The following is a 19,431-nucleotide window of genomic DNA, read 5'->3' as shown; positions in this document are numbered from 1 at the left end:
ACGAAGGGCGCTCGTGAAATTTGCAGACCGCACAGAACTGGGGGTGGGGATTGCTAACATCTCTGAAGACGGGATCTTGACACACTTGATGATTGAGCCCTGTCCGAATGCCAGGTTCTATAGTTCAGATGCCCCAGAACAGGCAGTATCTGGCTCAGAAGTAATCTCCGTAAGAAGGATCTGGGCATCCTGGCAGAGCGCAGATTAAGCAGGAGCCAGCAGTGTGCTGCAGCTGCCAAAACAGCCAGTGCCGTCTAGGGCTGCATCAACTCAGGTATGATGCTGTGGTAACTCTGCTCTATGCTGCGCCTGGAATACTGTGTCCACCTTGGGCTGCCACAATGCAAGAAGGACTGGAGGAACTGCAACAAGGACAGAAAAGAGCCGCATCGATGCCGGGGGCGAGTGGGAGGCGGGCTTGGAACTAAATCCTACAAAGAACAAGAACTAGGGGTGCTTGGCCTAAAGAAGACAACATCTTTAGGGAAATGTGAAAGGGTTTGTGGTGCCCAAGGGTAAGGCAAGAACCAACAGGTGGAAGCAGTATAGGTCCAAACTCAAAATAAAGAAGAATTTCCTGACCAGAGGAGCTGTTAGGTGGTGGACCAGCCTGCCTCTGGGAGTCGTGGCAAAGCAAAGGTTGGGCAGCCATTGGTCTGGAATGGTCTGAGGACTCCTGCTCCGGGCAGGGGGTGGACTAGGTGATCTCCAAGGCCCCTTCCAATCTGCGAGTCTCTAAAGAGAAGCGAGCCTTCTCTGGAAGGTGGCCTGATGTTGACTCCTGTCCAGGGGTGGATGTCAAAGGACCTGCCATGAGGCTTCTTTCAGCCCCACTTCCCTCTGCTGCAAACGGCAGGAGGAGGACCCCCAGCCCCGGGCTTTCCTCCTGTGCCTCAGGGTCCAGGGAAAAACGGTCGCAGCTCTGGCCCCCGCCTGTTTTGCAGACCTCGATTCAGCACATTTCAGCCCCCGTTGCTCATCAGCGGGCTTGGGATGATGCGGCCTGAAGGCTGCCCCTGCGGGGGCGGATTTCCCCTGTGCAGGCCAGGGATGAACCCAGTCTCCTTTTGGCAACGCCGCCGTCATAGTTCCCGAATGCTTGGAATCTCCCGCGGCCACGGCCTGCCCTCCTTCCGTCCTTCCTTCCCCAGCTGTCAGCCGGGGCTCCTGGGTCAGATGAAGCAATCCAAACACGACAGGGGGGCGGCGGCGGCGGGGTGTTCTGCTTGTAGGCCAGGAAATGGGGAAGCCCCTGCTGGCCCCATGCAGGGAGGGGTCAGGAACGGGGTACCGTGCGCTCCGTGTGCCCTGCCGGCCTGCCTAGGAAGCGCTTCCCGGCTGAGCCCAGCTCCTCTGCGCGCGCGGCTTTGCTGGTGCCACCGCTTCTCCCACGCTCGTCCGTTCCCTCTAGCTCAGCATCTGGAAAGAAGGCCGGGCATTGGGCGGCATCTGGGACTCGTGGGGGGAGGCGGGATGGGATGGTGCGCTTTCGTGGGCAGGGGGTTGCTGTCTGGCGGCAGAACGCCCAAGCCCCTACTTGTCAGCATTGCCCGCCCGCCGCAGCGGAAGGCAGCCCAGGGCTCCTCTGTCCGGCGAGTGGGCGCGAGGGAGCGGCCAGCCGGGAGGACATTCCAAGCGGACTGGTCACCAGTCCCAACAGGACAGCGCACCATACACGGACTGACTCTGCCAGGTTCCCAGGCCCGCGCAGCAGCCGCAGCCGCAGCCGCCTGGTGGGAGGCAAAGAGGGATGGGGGAGGGACAGAGGGGCGTCCAGCGGAGCAAGTTTCCCCGCCACTCCGCGGCTGCGGCGGCGGCGGCTCCTGGGATGGGAGGAAAGGATGCAGCTTGGGGCACCAGGACTGGGAGCAACCTTGGTCGGATCAGGGTCCCGGCCTGGCCTTGTGAGCTCACCTCTCTCCGCCTTCCTTCTTATGACCCTCCCCCACAAAAGATTGAACCCTTCTGCTCCTGGTTCTCTTTTTGCTTGCGAGCCACTCTGTTCACATTCACTCAGAAGTGAGCCTGTTGGGATTTACTCCCAAGGAGAGGTAATAGACTGGGTATCCACTCAGGGTTGGGGCCTCCCCCCTCCCATCTTATTTATCAAGATCATTCTGCATTTCGTTTTTTGTCTTCTAATGCCAGTCATCTACAGTCATTAGTCAGTGATCTTTGCTCTCCTAATGAACCTTACTCCCTGGATGTAGCAGCTCCCATCTAAAACCAGGGAGGACCCCCATGCAGGCCCCCTTGCCCCTTCCCTCTTGCCTGGAGGGGAGCTCTCCCCCTTCCCCTCCCCTTCCCCCCCAGTCTGGTCCTCCAGCACGAAGCAGCAGCAGCAGCCGCATTCAGCCCCCGCTGAGCCGCCACAGGGCATTGACCCATAGAGGTCCCTGGCACAAGGACCGACCAGAAGGAGGCCTCCCCCCACACTCCCACGCCGCATGGGAGGCCTGGCCAAAGCAAACAGAAGCCAGGGCTGGGCCAGCTGCCCTCTGGCCAGGGAGGGTTGTCTGTGCACAGCAGAGGGACCACCCCCACTTCAGTCCCAAACTCAGGCAACCCCAGTCTGTGGGACTGCCCCAGCCAAGGCAGAGACCCACCACCCCTGAGCAAAGAAATGGTGGCTGCAGAAGAGGAGGGGAAGTTGGTCTTCCCCATTGGGCACCTGTCTTAGCAAATTGTTCTCTTCCCTGCAGAGAGGCTGTTCCCCTGCTCAGCCCTGGGTGGTGGGGGTGTGGGGGTGTGGGGAGAGGCTCAGCAGCTGCCCCTCCTGCTGTTCACAGAGATGGTCACCGTCAAATGGCGGCAAGGATGCTGCTGCCCCTACTTGGATAATTTGGACTTTGACCCAAAGACCCCTCTTCCCCTGCGCCCCCCCTTACCCATGGCAGAGGGCTCCTCAGCTTACAGCCACGGGGAGGGTGCTGGGAAGCCACAGTCTGTGGCCTGGTCCCCCTGTGCAATCCAGAGGCAGCCAGCTGGGCTTTGAGAGCCCCTCCAACCTCATGTGGGGGCAGTGCCTGGTGGGCCACAGCAGCAGGGAGGGGACTGGCCTAGCCAGGCCTTGGCCAATTGTTGCTCGACCTGAGCCCTCCCTCTCCGTGTCCTTCCCCCTCGCCCAGCAAGCTCAGCCCAATCCGGCTCGGGCAAGTGGACATAGCAGGCTGTGCCCCCAGCGACACCCCCAGCAGGGGCAGAAAAAGGGCCTTTGGCTGAACGGGGGGGTGGCCTAGGGTGGCCTAGGAAGACGGGGAAGAGATGCCACCTGGTGCACGATCAGATAAGAGAGAAAGGAGCCTGCCACAGAGTAACCGCCAAAGGAAGAAACTTAGGAAGGACCTGCCTGACTACTCAGGTGGTACAGTAAATAGTGAGGGCAGGAGGTCTGTACTTCAGACTTGCCAGATTCTGTCCATGTAGCCTTACAATAAAGTAGAATGGGCTCATCTCATTGTCTTTCCTGTCCAGTCTACCTGGGAGGGCTGCAAGAGGTGGATGTGACTGAGGGCAGTCTGTACATGCTCAGATGCTGTACAGACAAGCCCCTTGAGGGCAAGATGGGCCCTCCTCGTGAGACCCAGCAAGCCCTGGAGCCAGCTCCAGCCACTGCCAGCAGTTCTCACCCTGATGAGCCTCTGTGACCCGCAGCGCTCCCGAGCAGCTTGACTCAGGCCTGCTGCTGCCAAAGCCAGGCTGGGCCCAGGAAGAATGGCAGGAGCCAAGGGGCCTTAGTGGCTGTGGCTCCAGCGGCTGGGATTCCGGGCTTCTCGCTCAGCCACTGAGTCCCTGGAGAGCCCCACCAAGGAGAAGGGCCCCCACCAGCAGCTCTCAAGGGTTTCGTCTTGGGGAGCAGAAGGAGGCCGCTTCCTGCAGGTTCTAGGGCAGCCTGGTCAGGAGGTGACGTGCCCTTGAACACTGTGTTGAGGTTTTCCTACTAACAGATTAAGACTGCTATATGTGCCTAATCATTTTGGCCAGGTTAAAAGGTTGTATTAGATTGTCTCCTCTCACGTGCTTCATGCAAATCACCTGGGGGGGGAGGAAACCTGCCCGGACTTGTTCTCACTTCCTCTTTTTTCTCTGCCAGCAATGTAGGCAAGCAAGGCTTGCTCCAAAGGGAGCTAAGTCCTTTAAATGTTTTGCTTTTGTTTTTGCTTTCTGTAAATAAATTATTTTTATAGAAATGCTTGGTGGGTGACTTTTTTGACCTCTCCTGGGCTAAAGGCTTTCCCAGCATCTGCCAACAGGTTATGGGCCCAGTAAACAACGCAGTAAAACCCAGAGAGATCAACTCCACACCTCATGCACAATTTAAAGGCAGGTAGCAAAGACCTGTGAAGATTTTCTTTGGAGCCACCTGGAGATTTTCCAGCAACTGCCGGTCTACAGGACAAAGAAGCTAGCTGAGGTGACTTGCAAAAGAAGGAAGAAACCATGGCTACCTCCCAGCCCTCAGTGATGCGTCTGGAGCGCCTATCAGAGACCAACTATTTGAATTGGGCCCTGAAGATGGAGATGTATCTTCGCAGAGAGAATCTTTGGCTGCCAATTGGTGAGCAAACCCCCCAAAATCCCAGTGCTGAATGGCTGAGACAGGATGAGCGGGCTAAAGCCACCATTATCTTGGGAGTTGAGGACAATCAGCTAGTCCACGTGCGAGGCATGCAGTCTGCAAAGCAACTTTGGGACACTTTGAGAGACTTATATGTAAAGGCAACAGCAGGGAGTAAAGTTACCCTGACAAAAAAGCTGTATAGAGCCTACCTTGCAGAAGGAGAAAGCCTTCCTGAGCACCTGCATTATATTCAGCAGCTGTTTGTTGAGTTGCAGGAGAGAGGAATGGAATTTACACCTCTCACAAAATCATATATCCTCCTGTCCTCACTGAATGAAACGTGGGACACGCTGATTTGTACCCTGGAGGCTATGCCTGAAGCAGACCTCACCCCATCGTATGTTACACAGCGCTTACTCGCTGAATGGGAGAAGAGAGAGGAAAGATCCCCCCCCCCATCTCTTCTGGAAAGCTGCAAGACCAGAAAATGAGGGAAAAGAAGGGAAAGGAACCTGAGGCCACAGCACTAGCCAGCCAGCGATGCTTCACTTGTGGTTCAGCTGGACATTTGCAAAGAGACTGTGCCATGAGACCCAAGAGTAGAAAGACAGAGAAGAAAAACACAAGGGCAACACAGAAGAAGGCTCTTCAGACAACCCAGATTGCACAGGTGGCTGAGAAGGGTAATTCTGATGTATCGGTGTTAGATTCTGGGGCCAGTTGTCATTTATGTAATTGTAAAAGCTCTTTTTGTGTCACTGTCTAAAACTGAAAGACAAAGTGTATCTTTGGCTGATGGGTCTGTGACCAAAATTATGGGACAAGGTGACTTGTATTTATCCTGCTTAGGAGAAACTGTAAAAGGTGTGTTGTATGTGCCAAATTTACAATCAAACCTTTTATCTGTGGCACAATTGGCTGCAACAGGGTATATCATAACATTTAAGAAAAATGGTTGTGAGATACGAAAAAATGGGAAATTGTGTGCTACTGGTATGTTAAAAGACTCCTTGTACATTGTGCAAAATGCAAGGAAGCCAAGCTGCAAGGCTGTAGTTGGCAACACTCCATATCATGACCAATGTGTACACCTGATGCACAGGAGATTTGGTCATGCTAATTTCAAGTATATAGCACAAATGCCACAGCTGTGTGCTGACCTAAAGATAAAACCCTATGATAAATACTTAGACTGTGTAGTTTGCAAAGAATGCAAAACACTAAAAGCTCCTGTGAGTAAGCACAGTGACAGAGTTACAACTAGACCTTTGGAAATTGTACACTCTGACATTATTGGTCCTTTTGCTCCAAGTCTTGGACAAGCAAGGTATGCAATGACCATCATTGATGATTTCTCAAGATACACATTTATCTACATCTTAAAACACAAAGATGAGGCATTTGAGAAATTTAAAAGTTTTGTGACATGGGCAAATGGAAAATTCCCTAGGCCTGTATCTGCACTCCAATGTGATAGAGGAGGAGAATACCTTTCTCACAAATTCAGAAGGTTCCTAGTGGAAAAAGGGATAGAACAAATTCTTTCTAACCCTTACACCCCTCAGCAAAATGGTGTTGCTGAAAGAAAGGGCAGAACCTTGCAAAATGCGATGGAATGCATGTTAAAAGATTCACGATTATGTTTTAAGTTCTGGGGAGAGGCCATATCGACTGCCACTTATGTACAAAACAGGTTGTATAACTCTGTGATTCAGGACACTCCATTCCATTTGTTTTATGGTGTGAAACCAAAGGTAAACCATCTTAGAGTGTTTGGTAGCACTGCTTGGGTTCACATTCCAAAACAGCAGAGAAGGAAAGGAGGCGCCTCAACAAAGAAAGCTATCTTTGTTGGCTATGAACAAAGCCAGAGGAGCTACAGGTTCATAATGGGAGAGAAATTAATAATTAGCAAAAGCGCTTCTTTTGCTGAACAAAACGGGGAGATTAAATTCTAGCTCTCCAGTTGATCTGACCACCACAAGAGAACAGCAAGGACTTGCTGATGGTGATCTTTTGCCTGATGAGGACATTAAACCAGAAAAGCAAACTGAAGATCTGTCTGATGAGACAGATGCTTCTCAGGAAAGTGATAGGAGTCAAAATTTAAGCCCTGTATTACCTCGCAGATCTCAGAGGAGTAATAAAGGCGTTCCTCCATCATGTTTTCAGGCTGAAACAGTAAAGGCTTTTCACATATTCACAGAACCTGAGTCTTTAGAACAAGTGAATGCTTTACCACCTGAGATTGCACAAAATTGGCATTCTGCCATGCAACAGGAATTAGCATCCTTAAAAGAAAATAAAACATGGAAACTGGTAAATCTACCTCCCAATGAACGCTGTCTAGGTTGTAGGTGGGTTTTCAAACTGAAAAGGGATGCTGATGGCAAAATCCAAAAATATAAAGCAAGGTTGGTTGCAAAAGGGTTCACTCAAAGGAAAGATTTAGACTTTGACAAGACTTTTGCACCAGTTACTAAAGGTGAATCAATTAGATTACTGTTAAAAGTTGCTGCACTCAAGGGAATGTCAGTTAACCACTATGACATTCAAACTGCATTTCTCTATGGAGATTTAGATCACAAATTATACATGCAGCAACCCCCTGGCTATGAAAAAGGGGAGAATCTAGTCTGTGAACTGCAGAAGTCAATCTATGGGTTAAAACAAGCTGCTAGATCCTGCAACCAAAAAGTAGATGAAAAACTGCAGAATTTTGGTTTTGAAAAAGGAAAAGCAGATCCCTGTGTATATATGAAGAAGGACAAACAAGGCTGTATGTATCTGTGCATTTATGTTGATGATTTGCTGCTGTTCACATCAACAAAAAAACAAAGGCTTGATTTTGAAGCCTGCATGAAAAGCCATTTCATATTAAAAAGCCTTGGAGTTGTGACCAATTACCTAGGTTTGGAAGTACACAGAGACAAGGATGGTAGCTTTCTGTTAAACCAACGTAGTAAAATTCAAAAGCTCCTAGAAGATTTTAATATGCAAGACTGTAAACCAGTCTCTACTCCGATGATAATAGATTTTCAGAAAGATATAGGAGAAACTCAATTAACTGAGGCAGAGAACTATAGATCTGCAATTGGAAGTTTACTGTACATTGCAAATCATTCTCGCCCAGATATCTCAAATTCTGTGGCCATTTTAAGTAGACAGGTAGAGAAGCCTACATCTACTGGAAAAGCAGCATTGAAGAGGTTAATGAGGTATTTGCAAGGAACAAAGAATTATTGCCTGAAGCTAAATGCCTCTGGAACTGAGAAATTGCAGGCTTTTGCCGATTCTGACTGGGGAGCAGATGTCAGTGACAGAAAATCCACTTCTGGGATTTTAATTCAATTTGCTGGATCTAGCTTAGGCTGGCATTCTAGAAAACAAACACTTGTTGCTCTTTCCACTGCAGAAGCAGAGTTTTATTCTCTAACACAAACCTGTAATGAGGTTACATGGTTTAAACATTTGTTAAAAGACATAGGCATGGAAGTGAACCAGCCTATAACTGTTTATGAGGATAATCAAGCTTGCATTGCTATGGCAAAATCTGAAGCCTGCAAAAGTAGAACAAAACATATCGATATTAGATATCAATATATCAAAGATATGATAAGCAAAGGAGAAATAATGTTAAAATATTGTGAATCAAAAGACATGATTGCTGATATTTTAACCAAACCTCTTCCTGTACCAAGACACAAAGAGTTGTCAGAGAAGATTGGTTTGCAACTTAATCTATAGTGTAAAAAGGGGAGTGTTGAGGTTTTCCTACTAACAGATTAAGACTGCTATATGTGCCTAATCATTTTGGCCGGGTTAAAAGGTTGTATTAGATTGTCTCCTCTCACGTGCTTCATGCAAATCACCTGGGGGGGGAGGAAACCTGCCCAGACTTGTTCTCACTTCCTCTTTTTTCTCTGCCGGCAACGTAGGCAAGCAAGGCTTGCTCCAAAGGGAGCTAAGTCCTTTAAATGTTTTGCTTTTGTTTTTGCTTTCTGTAAATAAATTATTTTTATAGAAATGCTTGGTGTGTGACTTTTTTGACCTCTCCTGGGCTAAAGGCTTTCCCAGCATCTGCCAACACACTGGACTGTGGAAAGAGACAGGGCAGCCCCCCAGCCCCACCCCTTGGGCCAGCACAGTCCCCCCACAGCTCCCTCTGCTCTTGTGCGGCCTCTGGGGCTCCTGTTAGAGAGCCAGCCCCAGCCCAGCTTTCTGCCTCCAATGGGAAGCCCAGCTGAGCCCCCCAGAAGAGCTGTACGATAGCCCCCCTCACCTCCTGCTAGCAGCAAGGGCATTGGGAGATCCGGGGGCACCAAGCTGGATCTCCCAATGGGCAGACCCAGTCCAGGAAAAGGCTGTTGTGTCTGGGCTCAGACAGACAGTCTTGCTCACTGACGGCTTTTCTACCAAGCCATCCCCAGCCTATTCCGCCCCCCGCTGGCCCATGACTCACCTGCAGACCCCACTCATGGCTCGTATAGGAATCCCCACCAGCCTCCAGTTGCCCCCTCCTCGACTTTATCTCCAGGCACGTCTGCCGCCAGCACCTCCGCCAGTCTTCCTGTTTGTCCCTTCTCCCGCCAGGGCCATTGGGTTGTGAGTGCCAGATGTTTCCTCTCCTGTCAGACGCTTCCTAAAGGCTCTTGGCACAAGCCAAAGGGGTTTGCCCTGGAGAGCTCCAGGCACAGAGAGCAGGACCCTGTCGCTGGAGCAAGACAAGCTGCCCTCAAACGCTTCCTGCCTGCTTCCCTGTTCTTTGCAGCCGCCTCCCGCTTACTGGGGCCGTGTTGGTCTGTTTAACTTCTCTAAGCTGCTGGTCTGAGAGAAGAGGGGGGTAGAAGGGCAATCCTCGGTCTACGTTTCGGGTCCACCTGGCATTGCACGCTGCAGAGGTGTGCCAGTGAGCCCAGCCAGCAGAGTTCACCCCTTCGCAGATGTAGGGGCCACTAGAGCACAGACCGTATCACCCACAAGAGGTCTGGCCCTTGTGCCTCCTCTGCGGTGCCTGTCCCTGAAAGGGCCTCAGTGGCCCAGGGGCCCCTCTGTCACTCACAGCCCTAAAACCAGCAAGGGGACCTGGGGAAGCTTGTTGCATTTTCGGGCCTTGAGCTACTCCCCTCCCCCCGCCTGCTTTGCTTTTCCTCCAGCACTGTGACCTCTCACCCCAGCCCTCAGCCCCAGTTGCCCCAGCAGGAGGGGTCCCTGCCCAGGGACAGGCTCATTCCACTGTCCACCTCCCCTCATCTGCCCCTTTAAGACTGGGTTGGGACTCAGTTACACCTAAAGCAGCCGCGGAGTCAGACGGCGCCTCCCCTTGAGAGCAGACCCAGACAGCCAGAGGGGCCCTTGTCCTCCCGTAACCCTAGGAGTTCAGGGAGGGGGTTCCTTTCGTCCACAGCAGGGCACCTGCCACCCAGACCTCCTGAGTCAGGCCTGGGGAGGGAGAGGCTGCCACACAGAAAGGCAAGTGTGAAAACCCACTGGCAGCCTGCTCTTGCCCACTGAGAGCCCTGTTGTGGGAAGGGCCCTGTCTTTAGAGATCTCACCAGAGCTCAGCAGGAGGGTGGGCCTCCATAGGGCCCGAGGGGCTGAAGGCAGGACTTCTGCCTGGGAGCCTTCGTCTCTCTGAACAACCTGATGCCAGTCCACTGGGCAAGCGCAGGCCTGCCCTGCTGCAGCTCAGAGGCTGACTGGATTGGCACAGGTCAGGGGCCCTCAGCCCACCTCCCCATCAAGCAGTAACCCCCCAAACTCTGGGCTGCCCCTTTCCTGGGCAAAAGTGGAGCAGAGCCTCCAACCTGGCAGGCCGTGGGCAATGGGCGATTGGCAGAGTGGGCTTATTTTACAGTACTTGAAGCCTGTACAAATCGTAATGGATTCTGGGTGGGGTACAAGAAAGCCCCCAGGTGCATTAATAATAACCACCACAGCAATAATAATAGATACCTCCAAGGTGCCATTCCCTTAACCTAAAGGCCAAATGTTTGCTGGAAGTGCAGCCTGTTTTCAAAATGCCCATAGAATAGGGGCCATCTGGACCTCTGGCGACAGATGTTCCACAAATGGGGGGCACCACTGCGGAGACCTGTGGCCTGGCCCATGGCCATGGGCTCACCAGAGTCTAAGGGGTGCTGTTGGGAAGTGTGCCTTCAGGTGGTCCACAGTCGCTGCCTTCCATACAGCAAGCTTGCAGCCCAATTCACACATCCACCAAGCCCGTCTGGGATCAGGAGCCTGAGCTATAGGCAGTGCTGACCTCACTCCCCAGGGCTGGCCAGAGGCAGGACTCCTTGGGCTACCTCCGGCCAAGGGGGCTGAATCCAGGGATCCCTGGGGAACCCTGGAGAACCTCCCGGTCTCCCCAGCCTCCAGACAGGGACTTCATGGGCTTCACGCAAGGGACAGAAGGAACACCAGCTGCCCCAGGTTGTTTCCCAAGAGTCCGTGCTGCTTGCCTCTTGCTGTAATGACACGGAGGAATTCAAGGTTACACAACTGGTTGGGAAACTTGTGGTTGGCTTGATGTGCACACACCACTGTGTGTCACACAAAGCAGGGCGGTGCCTGCCTTGGTTTAGGAGGATTTGCTGATTAAAAGCCTCCAAAGGAAGAACATTGATGTTTCAAACACCAGCTCAGCACTTCAGAAAAGAACTTGCAGTGGGTGCTGGATCCTTCCCTGCTGGGGCTGCCCCTTCCAGGTTGGAACTCCCTGGACTGCAGAAAGCCCCGGCTAATCCTCCAGTTAAAAGGAATGGGGATGGGTGAGGGAACGGACGGGGAATAAGAGACCTTGCACCGGTAAGATGTTATCTAGGAGAAACCTGAACCAAAGCCGCATCTAATCCAGCAGTGGCAGCCGCTGCTGCAGCCTTTTGGTCACACTGAGAGGGAGATGGGGTCCTCCAGATCATGATTTCGGATGGTGCCTGACTTCCTTCTCTCCCCTCCCCTCCCTCGAGTGTTGTGACAATTCCCCTCCCTTGGGAAGAGCCATTTCTCTGCTCTCAAGCTCTTCTTGTGCCACTCAGATTAATACTCTGCCCATGTTGACCACAGCCTCAGGGCCTGGCTGTCTGCAGGACCACCTGCTCCAGATGGGATCCATCTGTCAGCCCCACAAGGCGGACCAGGAAATCAGCCCCCTCAAAACGACTTCAATTGAGATAACAACCGAATCTTGCTGGTCTGATGGTGCTGCTCCTGCACCCCCTTCTTATACTCCTGTGTATCAGGGAGGTGTCTGCCTGAGCCCCTCCTGAATGCTACCTTGCTGCTCTGGACTTAAAAAGTGTTTCAGTCCCTCTTTCCTCGGTAATGCTTCCTGCATAGCTCTGTCAAGGCCATCTTCCTGACTCTCTAGGAAGGCTCCACGGCAGGGCTTGCTGTGGATCCCTGCCTCTTCCAGAGTTGAAAAGGTCATGAAGTGGTGGCCTGCTGGGGGTAAAGGAGTGTTTAGTCATAATTGTTAGGTTAGGATGTTTTGTTTTAGTCTGCTATCTCTTAGCTGCATGGTGTTCCAGGCCAGCTGTGGAAAGTACCACCCTCTGAACTGCATCTGATTAGGGTGGCAGGTAAGACTTGGCATTAATAGATAAAGACCCAGAACAACGTCTTACAAAGCGTTTTAGGAAGATAGCTTCTTCTAGGAAGAGACATAGCAATGCTTTTTTTTTAATGAATTATTGCATCCTTCAAACACGTGAGAAGGCGAGCACCGCTTGTTTCACAAGAAGGGTTCAGAAGTAAAGCCCTCATTTGCCCTGTTGAGACCCCCTTCATTCTTGCCTGGGATGTCAATAAAGAAGCGACATGACTTCTCCAGTGTCAGCCATGGGAACAAAGGTAAGAAAAGCTGGATGGTTTCCACAACCAAAGTGCCTTGGCCCAGACGCCCTCCTGATGGGGGCTTCTCTGTCGGTGCTGGGAACCCCACTTCCTGCCCCCCCCCCCGAAAGATGGCTTGGAAACAGAAGCCCAGCTCCTCAGCGCCCAGCCCCACCTTCTCCCAACCACTCCACGGAATCCCAAGGGAAACTGGAGGAGGGCGCCCTCTGGTGGCCACAGGAGGAGCTGCACACCACTGCCGCAGACAACCCAAGACCCCGCTCAGCCCATCCTTTCCATTCCCTGCCCGCATCTCTCTGCTGCCAGTTCCATGGGTTTCAGCATTGCTATGCTGCCCATTTTACATAGCTGTATTTCGCTCTTGGAAACCTCTCACCCCATGTTTTTACAGCCTTTCCCTTATCGACAACGGCAGAGTAAATGCTAATAGAAATTACAGGTAAAAGGCAAATAATGCATTTTCCCAAACATTTGAAAGAACTTTACCCCTTACAACTTCCCAAATGCGCCACTCAACACATCCCTTGGAACGTCCCCATGGAGGCATGTTTGCAGTTTTTCCAGTGACAGAGGACTAAAAGCAAGCAACACACACACCACTGCCCCAATCACAGAGCTGTACCACTCTCCCCAGTGCCCCCCCACACTTAATGCTGATGCGCCCTGAGTGATTGCACTGGCACAGAAGCCCCAGCCAAATTCCCCCCCCCACCCCCAGGTTGAACACTCCTTTAGATCTTAGGAGGAGCAGAGAAGCCCTGGAACATGGGAGCATCCCAGGCAGCTGGCACGGAGCTGCCCGTCCCTGATCCCGACAGCCCACTGGTGGTTTCCATTCTCTGCGGCGTCAAATGTTCCGAGCAAGAGCCTTTCCCTCAAGATGCCTGAAGCTCTGTGGGCACCATCTCTCCTACCTTGCTATATGCCCCCTAGAGTGGAGAAGGAGGTGGATGAGGCTCTTGCCAGGAGTGCCCGGCGCTCTTTTGACCAGCCAGCCTCACCTCTTGTGGTTCCTGTGGCACCTCGCCTTCTTCCCTCCACAGATGTGCTTGACAGAAGACATCTGCTCCCTTCTTCCCTCTCCGAGAGCAGGATGCATGACATCCATTTAAAGCCACCCTCAGCTTTCCTGGCTGCCAAGCCATTCAAGGGGCCTGGGCGGGACTGTGGTGGTTGGAGAGGCCTGGCCTTCTGGATACACAGCCCTTCAGGGCTATGAGGGGTCAAAATGGGGGTCTGGACACCTTCCCCTAATTCTCAGAGCACAACCCACTCCCAGAAGCCCTTCTGCTTCCATCTGGAACACTGCAAACCCATAACACCAACCCCCCGCCCCGTGTGCACTTCCACTGTCTGCAAGGCACTTCATCCCCAGGACCTGTTGCCCATTCACTTGCCCAGGTACTTGATCCTAAAGACATGGATGGTGCCATTGGTCAGGGCTACCATAAAATATCCATCCCCAGCAATGGTGACCACTCGTGGTTTGTAGATGCTGTCCTCTGCTGTGACAAATGACCCCAGCTCCTCCCCAGCCTCCGAGAAGGCCACAACCTTGTCCAGCTCCCGAAACACCACATAGACAATCCCAGGGGCATCAGCACAGACACTGCCTGGTTGGTACCCACGCAACTGCTCTTCCTGGCATTCAGTCACCAGATCCCCTTTCCTGGTGAACAGCACCACACTACGGCGATGCCAGTCAGATGCCACAAAACCCCCTTTCCATCTGGCCAGGAACACCAGGCACCTCCCATGTGAGCCCCCTGGCAGAATCTTCTCCAAGAGGTGCCCTTTCAAGTCGAACACCTCCAGATGTCCCGCCACAGCCACAGCCACATGGTCCCTATCACATGTGGTCACCACATGGCTGGCCTGACCCCTCCCGAGCTCCTTTTGCCACATAAGCCCCCCCTGTTCATTGAATGCATAGAGCTGAGATCCAGCAGTGAGGAACACCTTGTTGCCCACGGCAGCCACACTGAAGGGAGCCACACCATTCGGCACGGGGAAAGTGCCCTTGAACTCTCCCTGCAGGGAGAAGCGCTTCAGCTTCTTGTTTCCCTCGTCAGCCACGAGGACTTCGCTGGAGCCAAAGGAACACAGGCCTGTGACTTGGGGCCGCTTCTTGTCGCTTGGGATTTTCACCCAAAAGCTGCAGGAAAAGATGGGCTTAGGAACCAGCCGGGGGACCTTCAGCCCCTTGCAGGGAGGAGGCCCACTAGGGCTTTCCCCCTTTGGGGCCTCTTCCTGGGGGGTGGCCTTCCCCCCTTCCCCTCCACGGAGCTGCTCCTGCTTGCCCTGCTTCTGCTTTGCGTTCTTCCTGGCTGGGGTGGTGGGGTTCTCCTCGCTGCACACCAGGGCCGGGGCCACGGCCGCCTCGTGAAACTCCAGGCGGAAAAGGTCACAGCTGCTCAGGAGGCTTGGCTGGACATGGAGCTTGGGGGCCTGGAAGGTGGGGGGCTCCCAGGAGAAGCTCTGCAGCTGCCTCAGCCTCTCGGAGATCATCTGCTCCAAGGACACAACCTCCCCCTCTTGGCCCAGACTCAGCACCTTCTGGGCAAAGGCCACCGTGGTAGAGGCTGCCTGTTCCTGGAAGTCCAGCTTGGAAAACAGCAGCTCCAGGACCTTCTTCTGCTCATCCATGAAGTCAGAGAGCTGGCCCAGGACCTTCTCCTGGTGGGCGAGCAGCTGCTCTACCACCTTGGCACACATCTGCTCCACTGCCCTGCGGATGTTCAAGTTCCACGTCTCCATCTGCTCCATTTCCTTCTCTAGGCTGGACTTCCCCTTGGAGATGAGCCCCATCATCTCCTCTACCCCAGCCAAGAGGCCCGCAATGATGGGGCGGCAGGCCTGGGCAGCCTCTGACAGAGACAGGCATGGATGCTGCAGGTGGGGGCCCAGGCGACACTCGCGGCACAGGGTAGCTGCACAGGGAATGCAGAAATACTGAAGTCCTTCCCCCTGGTGTTCTTTGCACTGAGCGGCCTGGCGTTTCCAGACCTCCTCGCTGTACCTCCCAGAGCAGTAGCCCTCCATGTCTACGATGAGGTGGTTGTGGGTAAGCCGGGAGCAACGGTGCCCACGGGCACAGGCCTGACACAGGTTATCAGCACAATCCAAGCAGTGAGACACAGCCACGGAGCCAGCCTCTTGGCCAATGAGTGGGCACAGGCTACAGGTGGCCCTGGAGTTCTCTACCGGAGGCACCAGGGCCAGGAGGCCATTGATGAGGAAGTTGGTCTTCAGGCCCTCCACGCCGGCCGGGAGGGGCACCCGCTCACGGCACTCGGGGCACTGCAGCTCCTGCTTTGACCCATCCAGCAGCTTCCTCAAACAGTCCTGGCAGTAGGTGTGGAGGCAAGGCAAGATTTTGGGCTGGCAGTAGGGCTCCAGGCAAATGGAACAAGTCAGGAAGCCGCTGGAAAGGGTCTCCCAGAGGGATGGCGCTTTGGCAGCCATCTGGCCACCTTCCATCTGGAGAAGCGGGGGACGGAGGCCAAGCCCACCCCAGCCTGCACCTGGAAGCAGTGGAGCCAAGCCCAGGCGGGCCCACCTTGCCTGCTCAGGTGGTGCTGGTGGCCTCGTGTCTTGAGGGACTGTGACAGAGGGACTCCAGGGCAGCCGCTGGGGGGAGGAGCAGAATCCCAGAAGCGGGGGCCACCACTGGTCCGAGGCCCTGGGCTGTCCCAGAAGTCAGTCAGGCTCTTGCCAGTGGCAGCCCTTATCTCCGGCTCAGGGACTCGAGCTCTACCAGCTTCTCCTCCAGGCACCCCCTCCCACCTCCAACACTTCCCCGCCCCAATGGCTCCGCGAGGCAGGCTGGGCCAAGAGGGTCCCTGGTGCGCCAAGCAGGTGAGGGAGAAGAAGAGGCCCCTCTGCGGCCGGCCTCGGACCGGCTGGCTGGTTCCTGAGCTGGCAGCCTCTCTAAAGCCACCTCCCGCCCTTGGCCCCCACCTGCGCTGGGAAGAGGAAGAGCTACCGTGCTGGGGTGGATCGGGGGCCGGAGGAGGCTTCTGCTCTTCTCACCTTGGGGATTCCAGAGAGCTTTGCTGCCACCAAGTCCCTTGGCTGAAACCTGTGGGCTGGGTGAAAGCAGAAACGAAACCAAAAGATGCTATCCCAGGTCTCTGAGGCATACGCAAGAACCGGAGCGGAAGACCCAGAACAGACACAAAGGACACACACAGCAGGTGCCCCAACGCCTTCCCCAACCTGCCCAGAACCCCTTCCACCAGCCAAGTCATCAGAACTCATTAGGAGTTGGGGGCAATCCATTCCCAGTTTTCACTGCAGCCACGTCTGCCCCACCCCCAACCCCAGGCAGGGTTCCTTGTAATCTGAAAAGGGACCGAATTCACCAGTCACACAACCTCCCAAAGACTCAGGTGTCAGAAGGAAGGAAAGTGCCCTGGAACTACATTATGCTCTCAGCTGGCATGACAACCGTATCACACTGCTGCTTCATGAGCCGCACCATTTTCCAGTTTCATGTGGGTGCAATTCCAGGGGCTGGTTATCACCTTTAAAGCCCCAAATATCACAGGACCAAGCTACTTGTGGGACCACCTTTCCCTGAGAGTATCTGCCCATCCCACCAGGCCAGAGAGGGTGGGTGCGCTCAAGGTCCCTTCCCTTAATTGCTGTCATCTAGTGGGCCTGGGAAGCGGGCCTTCTCCGTAGCTGCCCCTGCACAGTGGAACACCATCACCCTGGGATTCAGCAGGTCCCCATTCTCCTTGCCTCCCGGAAGGCCTTGAAGACTCTGCTCTCCCCACAAGCATTGGGGTAGGATGATGTGGAGCCCAATAAGATGGCCCGCAGATGCATAGGGCGCAGTTTGTTTTTATTCTGGTCGCTGGGGGGTCTGCTGTTTTTACTGTTTTGTGCGCTGTCCAGGGTTGTGATTACAATATGGGCTGCTATATAAGTGTAAATAAATAAATAAATAAATCCAAGTTGATATCTCCAAATGGCCTATCCTGACCACCCAGCCAAGCCCGCATGTATGAGAGAATCACAGCGGGGCTTTCTGAAATCTGGAGCTTTGCCCAGAACAAAGAATGCCTCTTTTGCTGTCTGCATCACCGGCCTGTAAGACTTGGGAATCCCCTCGGTCTGGCTGGCTGGAAAGGGGGCAGCTTTGCCAGCCAGGCTTTCTGCCCAGATCTGGGTCTCGGAGCACCCAGCAGCTGTGCAAGTTTGGTGTAGCCAATGGAGCTGGTTCATTTGGCTGATGGAGGGCAGGGGGGGGGTCTGTGGGGGGGGAAGCTCCTCCCTTCCTGAAATGCAGCCCTTTGCCCAGAATGGGTAGTAGCAAAAGGTGGGGTGGGGGTTCTTCGGCATTGAGCCCTTCAGGAGTTGGGTTAGGTTGCTGGGCGGGCAGACTGGGGGGGCGGGGGGCTGGGAACGAGGGCCCAGCCGCTCGGTCTGGTTCCGGGCAATAAGAAAAGATGAGCGCTCTTGGAAAGTTGGCAACCCCTTGGTGTCGGGTCATTGGAAGCGTGCCTGTTCCAGAGCATCCACTCCGGCTTTTACTGCAACCCATTCTCTCATCAGCGCCAGCCTGGAAGGCGTTTGCCCTTGAATAAAACGGGTTACGTGGGTAGTCCGGCAATGAAAGCAACCAGGCTCGGAGAGCACCCAGGACTCCACAGTTCAACCCTGAGCTACAGAGTGGGATTCGCTTCGATTAGTAAAACGGGTTACTTGGCCAAGGGGCTCCCAGGCTCCCCCGCGAGGTCTGGCTCTGCCGCCTCCTCGCGCGGCCCCTGGAGCGGCACAGGGGCTTACCTGTATGCGGGGGAAGGGGGGACCAGAGTCCCGGCGGCAGACTTTTGACTCCGGGGAAGAATTGTCCCCTCGGCGGGCAGCTCCGGCGAGCAAGCGAGCGGCGTCCCGAGGTGCAGCTGGAGGGAGGGTGGTGCTGTTCTCTCCGGGCCCGGCCGCCCCTCCGGCTCCTTCCCCCTTGCTGCTCCCCCTGCCCCGCCCCACCCCGCTCCGCCGCGCCGCCGGGCTGTTTCCCGTGTCCCGCTTCTGATCCCCGTGGAGTGGACGGGCGGGGGGCGACCCTCAGCAGCGGTTCATGCGCACTCCTGCCGGGGAGCCTGGGAAGTTATCGCGGGGTGCTGTGGGCATGAGGGAGACCAGAGGAGGACGACTGGCCTGGGCCGGGGGTGGGGCTGAGGCCGGGGCGTCGAGGAGGAAGGCCGGCAGGTCGTGGCGGGCAGGGGAGACGGGGCAGGGAGCCGAGGGTGGCGCGCTTCTGGGGCCTGGGGCGGTGGCCTGTCTCTCCCTCCGGCCCTCGGTATTCCTCCCGGAGCTCGGGGCGTCGGATCTGTTACTGAATGCCAAGCTAGTACGTCAAAACACGAGGGTTACCAGATACATCTGAACAGGCAAAGGAGGACAAGGACCAAGGAGGAAAGGAGGACCAAGAGGGGGAAGGAGGACGCACCAGCCGTTAACTTTCTGGGCATCCCTGCAAGAAGGACAGCGAAAAACTGCAAAAGAATGTACTTAGGCCTGCATGATATGAATTTACTTTTTCCAGAACCAGAAAGACTGGTTTTTCCATTACAATATTTTTCCAGCAAATCTTTATTTTCAAGAACATATGCTAGCAGTAATATAGAATCACCAATGACAGGCTTTTCAAATTTCACCCTAGAAACAATGGCAAGTCACGTGATCTTCAGACTCTGGTGATTGTAGGTTTGAAGGGGCTGGATTGAGACTGCTTTCTGGAATCAGGAAATAAATAACGCAAATCTAGGCTGTTGAGTCTGTTGACAGACAAGGGAAAGAAAGAAGCAGACAATTTGCAAGGCCACAATACACAAACGTTTGAATTACTACTGTTGTGAAAACAGTCCAGATTTTTTAAAAAAACCAAGATACTCAAAAAGGTGGACAATATTTGATTTTAAGACTATGCCTGAAGGACAGAGGACAGGAGGACAAAAAGGAGGACACGTGTGGTAACCCTACAAAGGCCACTCTCATCCATG

At 54.1% G+C, this 19,431-nt stretch overlaps 1 protein-coding gene across 1 annotated transcript; it reads right to left on the bottom strand.

Annotated features, from left to right (window-relative positions):
- Positions 1–13,807: 13,807 nt before the first annotated feature.
- TRIM56 (tripartite motif containing 56) lies at positions 13,808–16,569 on the bottom strand. The gene is made up of 2 exons (XM_063302937.1): positions 16,451–16,569; positions 13,808–15,942 (listed from the first exon to the last, which is right to left on the bottom strand). Exon 2 carries the CDS (start codon positions 15,896–15,898, stop codon positions 13,808–13,810), a length of 2,091 nt encoding a protein of 696 aa, XP_063159007.1. The 5' UTR covers positions 15,899–15,942; positions 16,451–16,569.
- Positions 16,570–19,431: the final 2,862 nt, after the last annotated feature.

The sequence above is a fragment of the Candoia aspera genome, chromosome 4 (assembly GCF_035149785.1).
Source record: "Candoia aspera isolate rCanAsp1 chromosome 4, rCanAsp1.hap2, whole genome shotgun sequence".
In the NCBI taxonomy this organism is placed as follows: Eukaryota; Metazoa; Chordata; class Lepidosauria; order Squamata; family Boidae; genus Candoia; species Candoia aspera.
Note: the sequence above shows the minus strand (reverse complement) of the source record. Positions and strands in the feature narration are given on the sequence as shown.

Coding starts and splice junctions, on each gene's coding strand:
- TRIM56 (XM_063302937.1), bottom strand. CDS start 15,898: ATGGAAGGTGGCCAGATGGCTGCCAAAGCGCCATCCCTCTGGGAGACC.